General features: G+C 37.8%; 2 protein-coding genes across 4 annotated transcripts in view; one reads left to right on the top strand and one right to left on the bottom strand.

The window, feature by feature from the left end:
- The window catches only part of pkn1a (protein kinase N1a), a 66,633-nt gene extending 53,681 nt beyond the window's left edge, over positions 1-12,952 (bottom strand). Inside the window, exons 1-2 of one of the 2 annotated variants that reach the window (XM_015606852.3) lie at positions 12,767-12,952; positions 12,203-12,341 (exon numbers count right to left, since the gene is read on the bottom strand). In XM_015606852.3, the coding sequence (XP_015462338.3) occupies positions 12,203-12,223 (21 nt within the window). In that variant the 5' untranslated portion in view covers positions 12,224-12,341; positions 12,767-12,952. Of the gene's footprint in view, positions 1-12,202 lie in introns of both variants that reach the window. The other variant, XM_049469746.1, reaches the window with a different exon arrangement.
- A 1,010-nt stretch (positions 12,953-13,962) lies between these two features.
- c21h19orf67 (chromosome 21 C19orf67 homolog) lies at positions 13,963-20,913 on the top strand. Of its 2 annotated transcripts, none has more exons than XM_007253158.3 (8): positions 13,963-14,042; positions 14,143-14,281; positions 14,366-14,531; positions 15,585-15,729; positions 16,827-16,927; positions 18,572-18,844; positions 19,055-19,219; positions 20,634-20,913. In XM_007253158.3, exons 2-8 carry the CDS (start codon positions 14,200-14,202, stop codon positions 20,776-20,778), a joined length of 1,077 nt encoding a protein of 358 aa, XP_007253220.3. In that variant the 5' UTR covers positions 13,963-14,042; positions 14,143-14,199; the 3' UTR covers positions 20,779-20,913. The 2 variants fall into 2 exon arrangements, with proteins under 2 accessions (XP_007253220.3, XP_049325212.1); XM_049469255.1 differs by having other exon boundaries at positions 13,988-14,060.
- The last annotated feature ends 12 nt before the right edge of the window (positions 20,914-20,925 follow it).

Consider the following 20,925-nt stretch of genomic DNA (forward strand, 5'->3'; position numbering starts at 1 on the left):
AGGGCTGAGCAGGTGGTGAGTGTGTGTGATGAAGGGGAGGGGGGGGGGTAGTGGTGGTTGGGGGGACAGTCAGACAAAGGGAGCGAGGGAGAATAACAGTCAGAATGAGGCTCTGTGGATCAATTTACAACTCCCAAACTGCTGTTAGTCTCAGACAAAGCGTAACAGTGGGGGGGATTCCTGCAGGCTGTAATATGCCCATTCCTCCAATCATTAAATATTCATTATTCCTGCCTTTTATTAGTCTAAGCCACTGTTTGATTTGACATGGTCGGAAATCAGCTGTTTAAACGCCTTTTCTTTCACAACAGCACTGACTGACAGATTGATATCATCAAAGGAAGTCAATGGAAATTTAATGAAGCATATCTTTTGGTCATTTCATCACAATTTTTTCATACAGTGTAAAGAACACTGCATATTAGCCAGAGGGGGTGTAATAGTACAGAAAATTTACGGTTCGGTTTACACCTCCGTATAAACCCCACGGTCTGGTAGGTTTTCGGTACAGTTGGTGGAACAAATTTAGAGGCTGGGCATTCTGTATAGCCTCACCTTTATTAACTTCATAATAACAATAGCACTTTATTATAACCATGTTTTGTTTTTTGGAATGGAATTTTGTAACGGGGCTCGAGCACTTTTATTAAATGCTTGAAACCAGGGATCTCTCCTACTGTCATCATGAGCATGAGAGAGAGAGAGAGAGAGAGAGAGAGAGTACATGAGAGAGTCTCCTATTGGCAGTATTCTGTAAGCGCAGAGGTGGAAAGTAATGAATTACATTTACTCAAGTAATTAAGTAGACTTTGAGTAATTTGTATTTTTTAAAGTAGTGTTTAAAATAGGTAAATTTACTTTTACCAAAGTACATTTTGACACAAGTAATTTAATTCACTACAATGGAAAACTCTCCATTACTGAGTAAAAAATAAAATGCTGGGGGGAAAAAAACAATTGTCTGAACGGATGCTCATTAAAAGTAACTATGTAACTTTTACTCAAAGTACATTTTAAATTGAATACTTTTTACTTTTACTCGAGTAGATTTTTAGATGGGTACTTTTACTTAAGTAGAATTTTAGCAAACTGGAAAAACACTGAGAGACTAAAGATAATCCAATGGATTAAACAAATGTCCAGCAACCTGGCATTGGAGAAACTGACCTATATAGCTAAAGGGAAGCTTGAGGACTTTGAAGACATGTGGTTACCCTTCTTGGGATTTGTAACAAAATTGTAACATGTAAAAATGTAAAGATGTAAAGTTTGTATCGATAGAGTGAGCATTGGGTTTTAGGGTGGGGGGATGATTTGTGGTTGTAAAATGCTGAAAATTAATCAAAATATTTGTGAGAAAAAAAATTATAATTTTTTTGACCCCTGTACCATGACGGTTCGCAGAGAATACACGTACCGTTACACCCCTACTAGTCACAGTTAAATTTCATTCACAAGATAACAACACACAACTTACACAGGTGTGGGCATTCTTAAGCCTTAGGCCCCTTGAGGCATACCTGTCAAGTCTCCCGTTTTGGGCGGGAAACTACCGTATTTTACTCCTCTTTCCCGCCGTCCTCCCGTATTAGTATTTTCCCGTAAATTTCCCGTATTTTATTAAAATAAAAAAATATATATTATTGAGGATACAGGGCACTGACCGCTCTGTGTCTCTTAACCAATCATGGAGCCGGTTCAAGGAGAAAGTCCTGCCTTTCAGGAGAAACAGCCAATCAGCTTGCAAGGAGGGTCAGTGTGGGGAAGCCCCGCCGTCCTCGCTGTGAGTTCAGGCAGCTAGTTGGAGCTGCTGATGTTAAAACATACATGCAGCGATTTTTCTTAAAGAAAGGTAACGGTAGTCTAATCATGGAAACTGTGATGAGATTTTTCTGATAGCTGCTTAAAAATACTCCGAAATAAAACACACAGATTAAACCTTTTAAAATAAAAAAAAATTACAGCTTGTGACTCAGTTTAACTAGAAATGTGGAGAGGACCGACATTAACTGAACTGATCAGGGGTGGAGTGATCAAAAGGAAGAAGTATTAATTAAAAATTATTGTGTAGGCCCCTTAGGACTATTTTTTACTGATGGAATATATCTGGTCCATGTCCTTTTAGTAAAAGCTCATAATACCATTTTTAGGTCACCAACAGTCATTTTGCAGAATTTGTGCACTCTTTGTTCAATGTTAAATCCATTAAATAAATAAAAAATATATCATATAAAAGAGTGCATTTATTACAAAAAAGACATGAAATCTTAAATAAAAAGAAGATATAGAAAAGGGTTTTTAATTTGGCTGTATTAAAAGAATGACATATGTAGGAATGTCCACAACATGTTCAGATTCTGATAATCTAATTGTAGTGTGTAAGTGATTCACATGTGGTTATTTTAGATTTTTTGTAAACCTGTTTTAAAATGTAAGGGATACTGAACCTTCGTTGGGCTGGTGGGACGGCTTTAAGCGGACAGAGGAAAATATCCCTTATTTTTAAATCTAAAACTTGACAGGTATGCCTTGAGGTAACATGACTGGAAAGATGGTGCTCCATCCAATACCTCTAGGATGAGTTGGAGAGTTTGGGATTATAAGGTGAGGTAATGATCACTAAACATGCTGACCTCACTAATGTTGTTGTTGCTGAATGCAATCAAATCCTCACACCAATTCTGCATAGTCTTGTAGAAAGACTTTCCTGGAAAGTAGAGACAATGACTCCAACAAAAAAAAACAGATAAACTCTTTAATACTTTTGATATCTGAACTACCTGCCAGAAGACACTGCAGCATTACTGACTGAATATAAAGATCGTACTATAAAGTTAGCAATCATGCTAATACATGAGACTACAGGTGCTGGAGAATTAGCATAGGGAGAAAGAGAGAGAGAGAGAAAGAGAGACAGAGAATAAGAGAGAGAGAGCAATCAGTGAATGGGCATGGGATATAAAGAGCAATCTGCATAGAGATCAATGCACTGGGAAGTGGCCTGCAGCGGTGGAATCACAAAGACCAAGCTTTTATTTGTGGGCCGGTTAGGCAAGCTTAGCCCGAACTTCAGAATCAGAACAGGACTCGGATGAGAGGACACAAGGACACAACTGTCTGTGGCAGCACAAGTCATGAGGTCATATTAGTGTGTAAGGCAAGCAGGGGGCGGAGACAGAACATAAACTTGGAGCACATGGGCGTGGCCTGTTTTTGATGAGGTCATGAGAAAAGGCAGCTGTTTGACACTTGAGGTGGGAGGAAGAGCCGAAAGAGGCAGAGGCTTAGAAAACACCCAAAACAGCTGCTGTTGTGTTCAGAGATGCAGAAAGTTGTACAATATCAATATATTTCTGCAAAAGAAGCTTGAAATGAGTTTGGTTTTAAAGAACTTGACTGGCCTGCACAGAGTCCTGACCTCAACCCCTCATTCCTTTTAAATTTATTAGAGTGGAGACAAGAGACAGGCCTTCTTGTCCAGCATCACTGTCTGACCCTTACATATGGGCTTCTGGAAGAACGGTCAGCAACTCGCTGAACTCAAAATTACCAAGAGTCATTTTCCCACCTGTTTTCAGCAAGTTATGCCACCAGAGTCATTAGTAAGCTCCCACAGTGCCGCCCCACCCAATGTACCTCACAAATGTACAATGCAAAATGTATAAATTAGCTATTTTATCCGTATACTAGAAATATATAAAGCAGAAATCTGATGTATTGTACATTATTTTAAAATACAGCAGCATTCAATATTACAGATATATCACCTTAACCTAATGTCACACCAGTGTAGCACTGTCCAAACATGCCTACATCAGCACTTTACAAAATCCAGGTGCAAAAAGAATAATTATTCCTGCCTTGAAACCAAGTTTTGCCCTTTAATATAGTTATAAGTGAATTATATGATTAGTGAATAGTAAAATTATATGAGTAGTGAATAATGAACCTAAATGAAACAAATTAATTATTGCTATTAAAGTATTTCAAACTGTACAGTATAAATGGATTTGAGCTGAGGAAGAAATCTTATAAGTTTATTAATAACTGACATAAAATTAAAAGCTTCCTGTAATCAATCTTAGTCAGAAATATATGCTGAAAATACTGTACATTTTTTCGCAACACTAGACCAATTTATTATAGTTTAATGCACCTTTATTTGCAAAAAATTACAATGTTACAGAAGACGGTCAAACATGCTAGAGCTTATTTTCACGGGATTCTAGACTACTCAGATATGTATTAAAGTCTTAGAAAGAAACTATACTAGACATTTTTCTACATTATTGGCTGAAAAATGTTGCTCTGTAATAATTTGCTTAGAAATTAGATTAATTTAGATTCCTTTGACCATATTTTAATCAAAAGTTTACTTAAGTAAAGTCCAAGCAAAATAAAATAGTCAAAACAAAATACAAAAAGTGGATGTTCTTTATTGTTTTTAGTATACAGCTATTCATTACTATGATCTAGCTTTGGGCACTTTATTATTAATCCCAAAATGGCAGATAAGCCATAATGGCTAATGGAGAGCTGGTGATGCTAACTGATTTCTGAGCTGAATTATTGGCTAATGTTTAACCACAGATGGATGGCGCTGTGCTGGATTGTTAGCTACATTAAACTCTAAAAACTACAATATCTCCAGCGCAAAACTACAGAAAACACTCAGAGGATTAATTAACTCTACCCGCAAATACAAACAAAAGCATCTATGGAAACTCCACATCCACTGACTCTCTGTCTGTGTTTCTCTCTCTCTTTCTCTCTCCCCCTCACACACACACTGGCTGTTTTGCATGGGGGTCAGTGAATGGGCGAGGGCGTGGCAGCAGAGCAGGACATTAGGGAAATGATGAATCTGATGTGGCGCGGCACTCGCACAAAGCCCTCCATTGTGCCCAAGCATCAACCTCATGCCCTACTGATCCCCTTCAAAACTGCACTGTCAGCCAACTATGCTGCAGCCAATCAGAGGCCACCGTGGACCTTTCTGACCAATCGGAACACTGCACCGAATTCCAATGGCCAATGAACTCTGAGACAATGCCTGTTCAAACTGTGGTAGGAGCACTAGAACCACTGGTAACATCTAGCATCAACTCAGTTCAATTAAAATTATTTATATTTAATTTGTTTAAGGATATAAAAATGTCAGTCAGCCAATTGAAAGGTAGGGCCCAATTAAATGTGATTTATTTGTTAAAAAAAAATTTTCAATTTGTACTTGTATTTTTTTATTTTACTTTATATACTTCCTTTGTTTTAACTTTTTTTTTCTTTAAGGGAATGTGCATCATCAACTAAAATAATCTACAATCAATATTAAAATTACACTATATTTACATGTTACAGTGATTACTAAACTAATAAAAAATGCACATTCGCTTAGCTTAAAAAGTTTAGCTTAGCTGTTTCTACACAAGTGGACAAAGGTAAACCCATAGCTTTGGTGCGGGCCATTTTTAAATGAGTGAAATACAACCGCAACAAACAGAGTCAAGTTTGAAGCCACAGAGCGAATGTATAATACTCTTCGTTAAATACATATTACATTAGAATATCAGTTTGATTACATAAATATGGCACAACAAATGGGCTGTAGTCATGGATGTTTCCAAGAACTGCCTCAATGTGTTCTAAAACACAGGGAAAGTGAGTGAGGAAAAGGACTGCTCTCATGTTCTAGTAGTGCCTCTGCCTACTGTCTGATTTACTATTAAAAAAATAGCACTTCCACTCTCCATCCCTTCAACCATCATAATCATCTTACTTGCAAATGATTTCAAATAATAAAGATCAGATTCTCTCTAAGTCTTAATGCTAATGTGCTCTCAGAACAGTGTCAGATACAGCTGTTAAACCATTCATAGGAATAGGGACAAGCTAATACTGGCAATTAGGGTTAACATCCATGTTGCAAAAGCTTGGCAGTTAGCTTAGAACATTACATTTTGTTCTGAGAGACTGGACGCGATCAGAAACTCGATTTAGGCAGCATTACTGTGGACTTCTTCAGCCTCCCACCACTTAAAAATGTATTACTAATCTCATCCATATTTAAGCAGATTTTACAAACTCAAGCACTGCTCTGGGGCAGCTGTACACAGTGAGAGTGAGTTTGAGAGCCATTAGGGTTCAGTAAAAAAAAAAAAAACATGTCTGAGAACATTGAGCGATGAGCCAATCACTGACCAACTACACTGGCACAATGTTAAACAATATAGTTTAATGTTAAACAAAATATATATATATATATTAGGGGTATCACATTGGGGGATCGAAATTATGTCATGGTCTCGAGCCTCGAAATCAAAAAGATGATCGACGATCCCTCCCTATAAGCTACGCAAATAGCGCAGCACACTACGCAGATGGCGCAGCACATGCCGCGGACATTGTGACTGCTCAAAGAGCAGCCCTTTCTCCAGAGAATGTGAACATTCACATCTTCTTAAAGAAAAACTTGAAAATATAAAAAATTGTTTTGTCTAGCCTCAAATATGTGAATAGTTTTGGTACCTTAAGGAGCATCTTTCTCTCAGATAAAGTTAATAATAAGGGACCAAGTCTTATTTTTCATGTTTAACTGTTATAGTAGGATAGAGTTTGTTAAGGCTCTAATTTTTCTATTATTTTGTACATGACTGTTCCTGTATTTTTTTTATTATTTATTTTATGTTGCACAATTGCTGTTTTAATAGTGCACACTGCTGCTACCAAAAAAATGATAATTATTATACTTCCAGACAATAAAAACAAAAAAAGGTTGGTCCTAATACAAACTGTGAAGCAAGAGGATGGGTGTATCATTGTGTTGGGGTGCCTTACCAAGACAAGATTTATGACTTGTACCACTAAATACTGCAAAAATAATGCAGCAAGACACTGATCCATTGGTGCAAAACATACAAAGCAGGCCTGGTTAACTGAATAATCGAGAAAGACTATGTTCACACAGCAGGTAAAAGTGACCCAAATCCAATAGGTTACTGGCAAAAAACAGACATGAATTTAAGATTTTTTCATTTCATTTTTTTTTTGGTCACTTTAACATGTGGTATTAAAATCCAATGCACTCATCCCACACACTGTTTCTACACCAGCCCAACATTCACCGTGAGGGAGGTTTTTAGTGGCAAAAGAACTGTTCAGTTCAGCTAAAAGTGCAAATGTATAAAGACAGCGTGGACAACCTTTTAAAAATAAAAATCGGTCAAATTGGGTCAACTTTTACCAATACTGTGTAAAGGTGTTGATTACTTCACTTCACTTCACTGCGGTTAATGTGAATCTAGTTAAGCACAAACACACTGCCAGTCAAAAGTTTGTACATTTTTATTCAGTGTTTTTTTCTTCCATTTTTATTATTTTATACATTGGCAGTTAGGTTAACACTCAAGATATCAAAGCTATAAAATCTCATCAAAACTAATTTAAATAATTATTCAATGGAATCGTTAAATAAAACCCTTGTAGGACCTCTTTTTTATTTTTTAACAGTGTAACAGGCTAATTTACACACTGTTTAAAAGGTAGGGCTAATAATGGCAATTTTGGGACGTAAGTACCGGCATGTATGTGCTAAAGAACCTCTGAATGTTACAAAACCTATAAGGTTCAGAAAACATGGCCTAATCAATGGACAGATCAATGAGTGCTTCGTATTGACAGACAAGAAAAACGAGCAACATGGGGTTAAAAATCCATGAAAACAACCCACACTCAGTCTGAAACTGTTGGGAAACTGATAATCGGCCCATTTAACCCCTACAAATGACTAGCTCCAGGGTAATTCTGGCTAAATGGCCCTTTTTTCATCTGGAACCACAGGAAGCAAGTTAGTTACATGTCTCTTAAACAACTCAGCAACTAATCTACACTATGTTTGGGTTCTGTTAAAGCACTATATGTTAAGTCCTTTGGCAACACATGAAAGCAGCACAGTACAATGTTATTTATACTGAACGATTTACGTCCGTTTTTACAAGGCTGTGTGTTTGTAATACACTGCAGTTTCTCACTGAACCCCTCAAAGCGTCTGGACTTCTGTCTCTGAGCATAACTGTTGCATGACATCAGGAAGGAATTTATGGGAAGTGTCTGTATACAGTCTCCCCAGAGGGTGTGTGTATGTGTGTATGTCTATGTGTGTGTGCTCTATAGTGTGTTGGTGTGCGGAAGCAACAGGCCCAAAGGAAAAGACTGACATAGAAAGAGAACAAGAGAGAGTGTGAGTGAGAGAGAGAGAGTGAAGGAAAACTAGAATGAGCTGATCTGAAACCACAATTACAATAAAGCTATAAAAGAAGCATAAGACCAATTCAGGGAAGTTTGGTTCATGTCCATTGAAATGTAATAAGATCTGGAGATCACACAAGAAACAATACACCCCTCTATTTACTGTACAATGAGTTTATCCCTCCCCCAAAGCCCCTTTCCTTTGTCCTTTGACCTCAGGGAGAAAATGGCAACAAGAGTTCACATTCTTGGTTCACTAGTTGTTGCTCACTTCTTCCATACAGCTCTGGAAAAAAACAAGAGACCACCTAAAATGATGAGTTTCTTTGATTTTACTAAATTGAAAACCTCTGGAATATAATCAAGAGGAATGATGGATGATCACAAGCCATCAAACCAAGCTGAACTGCTTGATTTTTTGCACCAGGAGTAAAGACATAAAGTTATCCAAAAGCAGTGTGTAAGACTGGTGGAGGAGAGCATACCAAGATGCAGCTGTGATTAAAACCAGGGTTTTCCACCAGCTCTTAAAACTTTATGTTGAACTGAACTAAATATAGACAACAAAATAAAACGACAAAAGGTCAATTTACTCAAACATATACTATGAATAGCAAAAAGAGAAAACTGATTCTGAAAATAAATGGATTACAAATGTGGCCTGCTTAGACACTGGGTCTTGAAACAAATACTGTATGAGTGCTTTCTCACTGATCTATAAAATGCTTCAGATGTTCCTTTTAGGTAGGGCACCTCTTGATGAGAGATTAATGATAGACTTTAAAATGGGGCTAGGCACTGTCACCTTTATTTAAACTTGGACTAGTATAGACTAAACTTCCTAAAATTCAAGATTACTGCAATGCCTTTGCTGTGGAGCGAAACAATGTCCCGACTGCTGGTGTGATGATTTTAGGTTGGTGGCAGGTTCTTAAAACTGGTATCCAAATACTTTTCAATAAAAGGTTAGCTACATTAGACTTGTAGCTTCAGTACAAAACAAAATAAGAAACTTTTAGAGAAACTTACAGTCTGGCCAATTGGTCATTGCTGGGATTATGAGACATTTGCATGCACGTGAATTTACATAGAACTATTCCTTTAAGAAGCCAGAGAAACAGTGTCACCCCAGACAGTTCAGTCAAGCCCAGCAGCCATTCAGATAAAGGACACCCGAGTCCCATGAGACCAGTATTCGCTGAGATACACACACACACAGCCTTGGAGATAAGCCATCAGGACATTCCCACTGCTACAGTATACCTCGCCACTCACCCGCCTTCACTCTTCATCTCCTCACTATCTCTAGGCTATACTTTCAATGGCACTTACTATTTGCTTTCAATCTCCCATCTTTTTCCCCTTTTACTCAACAGTCTGAAAAAAAAAAAAAAAAAAAAAGATTCTTGGCTTGGAGGTGCAGTTCAACACTCTTAAAAAATAGTGTCAACCACACTGGTTTTCCTAAAAACCTTTTAATAATTTTAATGTGATTTTTATTTTAATTGTATCTTGATAAGATTTTAATCATGTGCTTTTATACTGGGCTGATATCCAATCACAGTGTGTGACAGAATTTGCAAATTCATTCATTGCTCTGCAAATATCACTGGTGTCACTTTAGTTGTACTGAGATGTGTTTTGGTTGTCGACACAGTCTTAAAGAATCAGAGGGGTTTACACTACTGTAACCTGTAGCTCAAATGTGTCTCAGACCACCTTCTTAACTTAAGTGGTGCGAGTGATTGGATTTGATGTCTCCCATTAAGAAATGGTTAGTTCATGCATATTCTTAATAACTTGAGGGTTATATCTAGTTAAGGCCATGCCAATTAAAAAGGCCAATATATACACACCTAAAAATGCATTTTAAACATAGATACAAATCCAATTACTCAAACAAACCATTCCTGGGTGTTTCTGAGACACTTTGTAGCAGTATAAACACATCTATCTCTCATCAAGATACATTGATCAACCAAAACTCCTCCCAATACAACCACAACACCATACTTTCAGTCCATTCTTGACTAACTGGAGACTCATTTGTCTACCAAGCCTAAATCTCGTAAATATCTTATCAGAATACATTACTGATACTAATCACATGAAGTGAGCAGGTGTAAATGGGGTCATGGACAAAAATTGTTTTATGGCTCATAACAGTGGAATCTGTTTTGATGTGTATAAAACTATTTGTTGGTGATTCAACAACAGGTCTCCTGTCACAGTAAAGAAACTTTTAACCAGGCAAAGGACCACTTAACCATTTGAGTCATCACAGTTTAATGAAGAACTACTGTCTTCACTGCAAAACCCCTTACTTTTAAGGAGTGAACTTATTGTATATTCATAGGCTTTACATAAGAAGCTCTAAAGAAACACATTTGTAGGATGTAGAGAATCCACGTCTACACCCCTAAAGAATTAGGTTAGAAGTTTAAAGAACCTCCTGAACACATAATGTAATGATTCCAATCGGACCAATCACACCGATATAGAACAGAACATGGAGTTTCACATACACAAAGCGATTCTCTAAAGATCTATCCATTGAGACTGTCTTTCAGACATATTTGGATGAGCTCCTTATATAGAAGGGAAATTCAGGCCTGGGAAAAGCAAGAGCTGCTGACACTGGTGATAAAATTGGAAAATAAGAGATTAAGAGGAGTCTGGACGTATCTGTTGCCCTATCGTGTACCACCACCCATGGCTGTGGGAGGTGCCAATGCAAACGTAAATAGTGGTATCCGACACACAGCAAGTGTCCATGGGTTCTCACAGCTGGGCGCTAAGCTTGTGTACATCACAAACACAGGCCAGGGGGTTTGTCTTCCTGTTAGTCTGGCCATTAAAAGATATTCAGCAGCCTCAGGGCTGGAGTTCACATGCAAGCACTCAGCCTCTGCCAGTGGGTTGTTGTTAGTTAGTTGAAATCCAGAGGATTAAGAAGGGTGTAGTAAGCTGATGTTGCTACATTAAGAGACACGTGGTAGAGAAAATACTGTAGGCCTGTTCTACAATTTTACCTGCAGTGCCAGTAGGGTTGTGTATTGGCAAGAATTGTGACACTTTAAGCAAGTTAAATTAGATATACTGTATTAGGAAAACTCACCCATCATATGCATAACATTTTGGAGTTTTTAAACATTTTGTTACTTTTTTAATCCAGTCAGAGCAGTGGGATCTGAAGACAAAGACGAAGTACAACATTGGTATCTATTTAACCACTGAGGTTTAACTACAGCACACAATGAACCAGTCTGACATCAATCTTTACATATAAACTGTTCAATTATAAACAATCAATACTGGCTTGCCATCAGAAGCCAGAGTCTGAGAGAGCACAACTGGTCATGTTCCATCTGCAGGGTTCATACACTTTTTAACCAATACATTTCCACGATTTTTTTCTTTAATCATAAAATGTGTGTCAGATCCTGAGAGCTCCATTGTGTAGGGTTAAATTACTGAATTAACTCTGTGCTGATGTATTTGTTAGCTCAAAATAGACTTTCTCCATCAATAAACGAAAACACAAAGATATAAAGACCAAATTTCCATGACTTTTCCAAAACTTTCGGAGTGTTTTTATTTTTTTCATAACTTATCCAGGCTTGGGAATTGCTATTTCCAGATTCCAGGACTTTTCCAGGTTTTTTATGACCGTACGAACCCTGCCCCTGGGTGCAGAGATAATATTGCAGTCTTTTCACATTACTGCACATCATGGCAAGTGTGTTGTTGGTCAGCACAGGCTTCTGATAGTTAATGTATCAGAGCTGAGGATTCAGCGCTTTCTTTCGAATGCAGCATCTGTGGCAGTTCAGAAGTTTTAAAAGTATTCTGGAGAATTAATACAGTTTTACCAATCATAGATGATAATACTTGGATACCTTGCTATATACACACAACCTTATAATGTAGCAGAAAAATATTAAACACATCTACTCACCTGAATTGAGTCATTTGCCATTACTGGTTCGGGGGAAACTTCGTTTTTATTGTCTTAATGGCTTGTTGTCAGGAAATCCAAGAAGCAGCAGTAGTGGCTTTTGTTGTTGTTGGTGTTGTTTCTTCTTAGTTTCCGCCTTCTGTATTTTGTGGACAACAGAAAGAGGTATACAGTGGTCCACAAGCCTTTTTATTCAATACAGACCCCAACACTGGTCTAGTATAGCTATATATCCTCAAACACATTCACTTTAAGCACTATTGAGAAGTGCAGCTTGACTATATATCACATATAGATGCCAGTCCATGCCAACACAGCTACAGACAGTGGAACAGCCGTTGAGTATTTATAAGCTAGCTACAGGTTTATGAACTACAGCCTGTTAGAATCCGCAGCAGCTCGTGTAGACATCCACAGACCCCACTTCCACAACCTCAAACCACTGGGAAAGGGCTGGGTTAAATAACCAGCTGAACAAAGTAGAAGGGAAGAGCTGAGCTGAGCCCTCCTCACATCCCTCTCTCCTTCTCTCTATCCCTCTCTCTCACCCAGGCGTTCTTTCACCTTCTGTGAGCTAAAACAGCACCGAAACCCCCCGTTCCGCCGCCCAGCATCGCCCGCAGCCGCTAGTATCCCTCTTCAGTGACAATAAGCCCGGTGCTGCGCGGCTGTTTCTCTGGCCACCGGTTTAATAAACAGAGCCCGCGCGCCTCCTCCAACTCAGCGCTGATGGCTCGGCGCCGCGCACAGACAACAGGGCAGCGGGAGCGCGCGCGCCCGCGAGCCACACCGTCACGTGACCAGGCTAAGCAAACGGACAATAACGGGTGATCGTTTTTTTTTGTGAATCCTTAATCCACGTATTTTATTAAGCAATAACTTATAAAATATATTTATATCCTTTTTATTAATTACGTATTTATTTACTTTCAACATAATATTTTTTATCTTGTATTATTGTTAAAAAAAAGTATATATGTATGTATGTATGTATGTATGTATAAAGTATATAAGTTATATCACCACGTATCGTATTTTTTATCATATCTTTTTTAACATATTGATTCTCCAAAACAATATTTTTTTATTTGGCTGCAAAATTTCAATACATCATATTTATCTAATAAAAGAGACGTTTTTGTCGTATCTCTTATTTTATTTATTTTTTACAGATTTCTTTTTATCTGCTTTTTTCAAATGTGTCTTTTTTTCTTTTGTATTATTTTTCACAAATATTTTTTATTTATTCTTTTTGTATAAGTTTTTATTACTATTTTGGTATTTATTCCAGTAATAAAAATATACCCAAAAAAGGGGATAAATTAAAAAAACTTTTTTTTATTTATTTCTATTTGTGTATGCTTTTTATTACTATTTTGGTGTTTATCCCAGTAATAAAAAAACATAAACAAAAAAAGCAGATAAAATAGATATAAATAGATATATAGATAGATCAATTCTTTTTGTCTATGCTTTTTTTGTTATTAGTTTTTATTTTTATTATTCGTTTGGTATTTATCCCAGTGATAAAAGACCTATACAAAAAGTGGATAATATATATATATATATATATATATATATATATATATATATATATATATATATATATATATATATATATATATTGGAAAATAATACAAAAGAAAAAAGGGACACATTAAAAAAACAGTACATTAAAAAAAAAATTGTCAAAAAAATTGTATTTTATTATTATCCCTGTCTTTACAATTTGCAACACTATTAATCATAGATTGAATAAAAAAAAAAGTATTAAGCACATGCTCACTGACGTTTATCATTAGTAGGGTGGCGCTGCTGTTAAGCAAACTTACATATCCAGGTTTAAAAGCTATTTACGGTATTTTACATTAAGTTACATTCAAATTTAGATATGTTTTCTGTGTTTTATTTATTATTTATTTGTTTCTGTAATTTCCGAGGTGTGTGTGTGTGTTGTGGTTAGCCGCTTAACCTGCTAGCTATCTGGGAGCTCGGCTATGGCGGAGTTGGATCTGGATCATGAAGAGCTGATGCCTGAAAACTGTGAAAGTAATCCCCAACCGCCACAGACTGAATCCGGTAACACAGGCCGAGAAAACACATCACCGATAGCTAATTAACCACCCAGATAAACCTTAATTAATCACATTAATCCACTTTCAGCGGCCGCGGCTCCAGAGGACGGTACGGCGGCTCCCTCTGCCGGGGGAGAAGCGCGCTGCACCGCGTCCCACCAGGAGATGATGGATGAAAAGATGCAGCCCATTAAAGAGCAGCTCCAGTATTTCCTCAGCAAAGCAGACGAGTTTCAGACACACGTCGTTTACAGGTGAAGAATATTTTTTCCCCTAACTCCAGGATGTATATTGCCATCACAATTGCCTAAACAATACTGTGTCATATTTAATAATGTGCAATAACCACACTGTATATCATACTGTAAATACACACCATACAGCTCTGGAAAAAAAAATAAGAGACCACTTCAGTTTCGGATTCAGTTTCTCTGATTTTGCTATTTATAGGTATATGTTTGAGTAAAATGAACATTGTTGTTTTATTCTAAAAACTACAGACAACATTTCTCCAAAATCCCAAATTAAAATATTGTCATTGAGAGCATTTGTTTGCAGAAAATGAGAAATGGCTGAAATAACAAAAAAGATGCAGAGCTTTCAGACCTCAAAAAAAAAAGTCCCTGGTTTTTAATCACAATTTTCATGCATCTTGGCATGTTCTCCTCCACCAGTCTTACACACTGCTTTTGGATAACTTTATTCCGCTCCTGGTGCAAAAATCCAAGCAGTTGAGCTTGTTGGTTTGATGGCTTGTGATCATCAATGTTCCTCTTGATTATATTCCAGAGATTTTCAATTAGCTAATATCAAAGAAAATCTTGAGTTGTATTTCTGATATTCTTATTATTGCATTCTTTATTAAAAATACTTAAAATGAAACCTATTTTTGCTGGTACCTGGTTTTGGATGGTCTAAGCTGATCCTTGATAATCAAAGTTATTAAAAACCCAGTGATACAGATATGATATACAGTATGTACTGGTAATTTACTAATAAGTTAGCTGGTTAATAAGCTCCTGACTAGCATACTGTAATGCTTCATGCTGATATTGTTCTTGCAGGTTTTTGCAGGTCTTGAGATGTAACTAATGCACATTCCCACATTGTGATACTGATGCTGAAATGATATACTGTGCATCCCCAATTCTAGACATGTGTAATATAAATAATTTCATTATTACTACAGCTATTATATTATAAAATTCCTTCTCTTTTGTGTTCTTTACAATATTAGGCTGTTGAAGTTTAATAATTACAAATGTTTTAAACCAATCAAAAGTAATCCTTTGTGTGTGGGACTGCAGTTCTGACAGACAGCAGAGAGATGCTTTTGCCCGTGTGGTTCCGACATTCCTGCAGACCTGCCAGCCGTACTTCACCTACCTGGAGTCCACAGCCCACAACTCCTCACCTGGTCGGATTCCACTGCCGCTGTACATTCGAACCAGGGTACATTTATAATACGATGTGTTCTGTAATATACTGGTATTTTTAAGTTAAAGAGAACATTTACATATTTGCTTTGTATGATTTGTATTACGGCAGTTGCCTGGTTATAAAAGTAGACAAGTAAAATGCATGCTCCAATATATTAAATCTAGTAAAATCTAGAAATTTTACAAAAAAAAATCTAGATAAAGATATAGAGAGCTGGATTTTAGCTCAGTAATCTCAGTATATTTCAGTGCATGTTCCCAGTCTGTGCATGCTTGAAAACAGACCCTGGCACCAAAAATATGCAAGTGTTTTAATGTTTATACGTTACACCTTAGTCTGTGTGATTATCTGCTGGTTGAAAAGCTAAATTACATTTATTGATCATACAGCTCTTGAAAAAAATAAGAGAGCACTTAAAAATTATGAGTTTCTTTAATTTTACCAAATTGAAAACCTCTGGAAAATAATCTAGAGCCATCAAACCAAACTGAACTGCTTGCATTTTTGCACCAGGAGTAAAGGCATAAAGTTATCCAAAAGCAGTGTGTAAGACTGGTGGAGCAGAAAATACCAAGATGCATGAAAACTGTGATTAAAATATTGATTTCTGAACTCTTACACCTTTATGAATATGAACTTGTTTTCTTTGCATTATTTGAGATCTGAAAGCTCTGCTTCTATGTTTTTTTAGCCATTTCTCATGTTCTGCAAACAAATGCTCTAAATGACAATATTATTATTCTATAGTTTATAGAATTAAACAACAATGTTTATTTTACTCACACATGTACCTATAAATAGCTATCAAAATTCTTCAGATGAAAATGGCAAATAAAGCACTTTTCAGTGACTTAAGTTCCTGACAAAAAGTTAAGTTTAAGCTATTTATTATATTATAATTTATTCAGTGGTGTAAAAAGTGACCAAATTACAAAAAATCTTTAAAGCTATGTGCCGCCAAATGTTTAATTTAGTTAGTTTTTGACAAAAAAACTTTTTTTTAGGGTATCGCTAGTATATTTTGCAGTCAGCTCTGCCTAAAACCTCCATTCGTACCAGTTGTAGATAGGTACACTTCCATTCACTGTATTGTGTGTTGTTTGCTGCAGCTGTTGCAGTTTTCTGAGCAGCTGTGCAGTCGGCTGGAGCAGCTGCTGCTGATGTATGCCTCGTTTGGCTACCTCTCCCTGGAGGAGGCGGACCCGCTGGGGTAAGATTGATATTAAACTAATATTTAGGGCTCAGAGTGTTCCAGTGGTCTAAAGCGCTGCCACTATGATCAAGTGATCTCCGGTTTGAATCCTGTTCATGTAGCTTGCCATCAGCTGCCGGAGCCCTGAGAAAGCAGAATTGGCCTTGCTCTCTCTGGGTGGGCTGATGGTGCTCTCTCCCCTCATCACTCCAAAGGGTGATGTGGATCAGCACAAGGTGTCTGTGAGCTGATGTATCAGAACCGAGTCGCTGCGCTTTCCTCTGAGTGAGCTGTGATGCTACTTGGTATTACTGAATCAGCAGCAGTTTAAAAAGAGGTGGTGTCTGACGTCACATGTATTGAAGGAGGCATGTGCTAGTCTTCACCCTCCTGGTGTTGTGGCATCACTAGTGATAGGGAAGTCCTAATAAGTGGGTTGGGTAATTGTCCTTGAAAATTGTTGAGAAAATGGGATAAAAAGAAAACAAATTAAAGTGATATTAAATATGTCAATGATATTAAATATGTATTTGAAGTCCAACACACTACTAATTATTAAGATGATGATAAAAGTGACAAAATTAATAAATATAAATTTTTATTTCTACTTATGCTTGTGTGATTGTGACATCACGATTATCCTCAGCCCAGTCTGAATATTATGACCACCTCTTCATTTCATTTCATAACTTTATAGTCATATCAGTACTTACTGAGAGGAATTTGTTATAGTGCAGCTCAAAAATATACAATTACCATATTTTTCACACTATAGGGTGCGAAAATTAAAATCTTTTAATTTTCCAAAACAATCGTCAGTGCACCTTTTAATCTGGTGCACCTTATGCATGATTTCTACCAATCAGGTTGTAAGAAGCAGTAAAGCCACTCCCAAAGTGCAGCATTATACAGGAGTTTCAGTTTAGTTCTCCAGCTCAGAGGCTTGAGCAGTATTAGCACTAGCTGCTAAACACGCTAAGCGCTAGCTCTTTTGCTGTTCAGAGGTGAGTATATCAGACTGTAGTCTGCGTGTTTATCATGATTAAACAAGCTACGCGGTATAAACCGCTAGCTGATATCACCCTGGCTTACTGGAACACTCCGGGTTCCTCAGTTTAGCGTTGTCTGGCTAGCCTTAGTGGAATTCTGCAAATCTAAGCTTACGGTAAATAAACAGAAGCACTGGCCGAACGTCTATGACCCCTATTGCTAATGTATGTTGTGTTCGCTAACAAAGAATGAGTCCTTCACTGTTGTATAACACAGGTTTATTCCATTAGCTCCCTTTAGCCTCAAGTGTCTTTCCAACTGACTCTCCACTTCCTAAGTCCCACCTTATCTAGCACTCTACGTCACACATGAACACGACGGTGTACTTCGTTTTTTGTCCCTTTGGATAAAAGTGTCCGCTAAATGTGACGTAATGTAATATATCTCAGATCAACTCCGGAAGTTGTTTGTTTCTGTGATTGGGTTTGTTAAAATGTGTGTTTTGGGTGCGTTTACACTAGATACAGTGCCACCCTGCTACATAAGAAAATGCGCTTGGACTTTTCTCAGGAACAAAGAAAGAAAATCTTAATGGTAAATAAGGTATATGGACTATGTTTACCTTAACCTGGCTTTACACTCTCTCTCTATCTCTCTCTCTTTCTCTCATAGTATCTCTCATTTCTACATCGGTCAGTGTCAGGTAGATAACATCAAGCTCTCCATCTTCCGTTATTGCCTCCCCTCCCCATTCCTGACCTCGACCGACAGCGGCCTGTACAAGCGCATGCGCTGGAACGTGGAGCGAGAGAGCGGGACAGAGAGTACAGGAGAGGAGGAGGAGGAAAAGAAAGAAAGGGGGATGGGAGGAGCGGGAGATGCGGGAGGAGCAGTAGGAGAGGAAGGACGAGAGCTGGAAGGAGACAAAGGCAGCAGCACAGAGTAGTGAGTGAGACTGAGAGGGAAGGGCAGATCGATCTCTTGCTCTTTAGGTTCAGTGATGAAAGGATGAAGGAGGTAGAGATGACTCAGGTTTCACTGTGTAAGACTGTAAAACCCTTTAACCATTAACCTTTTCTCTACTGCACGTCATCATCCATTTCTGAGCAGTGTACGTCATTACAGGCCATTAATGTCATTCATCTCCTGTCCAAGTTATTTCCTGTGCTGCGAGGACGTCCCTGTGGAGGGAAGAGGAGTAGGAGGAGGAGAGGCCGCTGGAGTAATGAGGGCAGAGGACAGGGTTGTAGTGAGGATGTGGTCTATAGGACAGTGGGTGCAGACTGATCCAGATCCATACACAGAAGACATCTATGAGTGGTAATGGAATCTCAGTACTAACCCATCACACACACACACACACACAGGGAGAGGTGTGACTTCCATGACTGAGGAATCTGTTAGGTTCTGCTACAGTGGGTCATTTGTGCAAAGCTGAAATGATTCAGGGTCATTGATGCTGCAACCAGCATTAGATTATCAGTAAAAATAAATGATTAAAAATGTGGACCCAATCTCATTTCGCCCTACCACTTACCCCTTCCCCCGTCTTTTTGAGTGTAACCCTCATCCTAAGAATTGGGACAACCAAAAAAAAGTTGCTGCTGGTTAACTAGCAAAATTTAGGGCTTTATATATTTATTATATGTCTTCAGAAAGGCGGAGGTGAGAAATTAATTACTATTGTCCATTCCATAATTCCTCTGTGATGGGGAGCTGAAATTAGCTGTGATTATCCTTTATTTTGTTTTATTTTATTTTAAATTCTGGTGGACCTAAAATGCAGGTGTAACATAACATGCCAGAAATCTTGGTTTGGAGTTGTAGAGGTTCCTAATGGTGTCCAGTAATAAATCATCTCATGCAGCTTAGATATTGACGCAGATCCTGCAGATTTTGTGGTAGGAGTGTTGACAGCACATTCAAAAGCATCCCACACATTTTCTTTGGAAAAAAAAAAAAAAAAAAGAAAATTCTCCCAATTTATCTGGACACTTGTCCCACCCATTCAGCGGTGCTAACCCACTGTATATCCTCAACACAAGAAGGGTAAAGACTAGCACACGCCTCTTCCAACAAATGTGAAGGCAGCCACCACCTCTTTTCAAACTGCTGCTAATGCAGCATTGCCAAGTAGCATCACAGCGTGCTAGGAGGAAAGCGCAACAACTCTGTTCCAATACATCAGCTCACAGACGCCTTGTGCTGATCGACATCACCCTAGCAATAATGAGAGGAAAGAGCTTCATCTACCCAGTCTTGGTTGAGATAACCTTCAAATCTCTTTATAAAGACAGAGTAATGGTTTATTGTCACATGTTTAGAAGGCCTGGTGTCATGATGTCAGGTGCAATTTTGTACAAGGCCAGATTACCAATGGCCTTCATTATAAGCACTTTAACAGCTCAATGTTACTGTAGTAGGGTCCTCCAACCAGTGACCCTACATTGGTCTCCTTTTTGATTTTTAATAATTTATTGTTCCTGGTAAGCTGCATCTTCCTTCCAAATAGCACTGCTATCAGACAGTTCCTTAAGGGTGCAACAATTTTTGGATTTTTATTAATGAATGTATATCTGTATTTTTTTTTTACATTTGTGTGAGTGTAGAATCTAATGGAATAATAATAGTAATACAAAATAAAATAAAAAACACTGGGCAGTTGCACAAGTAGTTAGGAGCTGTTTTTAGTAAGCGATTGGGTTTATTATGCATGCTTGTGTTTCTGTTGTAGGATTTTGTGCACAGTTCCTCAAGGCCAGTACAGGGAAATAGTGCATCTGGGTGGAGAAGAGCCTTCTTCCTGCTTTGCCACAGAGTGCCTGTTGGGGGTGCTGTTGTCTCAGGCAGACAACAACCCAAGCAACACTAACAACTAAGCAACTGAACAACTTGTAAGACTTATGCAGCACACTTGTTCCAGAAATGTATAATTATAAGAACATTTTCACATTTTGTGGTACCACTTTAAAATAAGACTACCTTTATAAAGGGTTTATAAATGGTTTACTATTAGTTTATTAAAT

This window comes from Astyanax mexicanus, chromosome 21 (assembly GCF_023375975.1).
Source record: "Astyanax mexicanus isolate ESR-SI-001 chromosome 21, AstMex3_surface, whole genome shotgun sequence".
Taxonomy (NCBI): Eukaryota; Metazoa; Chordata; class Actinopteri; order Characiformes; family Acestrorhamphidae; genus Astyanax; species Astyanax mexicanus.

Excerpts from the sequence above, each read along its gene's own strand:
- c21h19orf67 (XM_007253158.3), top strand. The coding sequence starts at position 14,200 with ATGGCGGAGTTGGATCTGGATCATGAAGAGCTGATGCCTGAAAACTGT. Across the intron at positions 14,282-14,365 it reads ACCGCCACAGACTGAATCCG|CGGCCGCGGCTCCAGAGGAC; the intron begins GTAACACAGGCC and ends ATCCACTTTCAG. Across the intron at positions 15,730-16,826 it reads CGCTGTACATTCGAACCAGG|CTGTTGCAGTTTTCTGAGCA; the intron begins GTACATTTATAA and ends TGTTTGCTGCAG.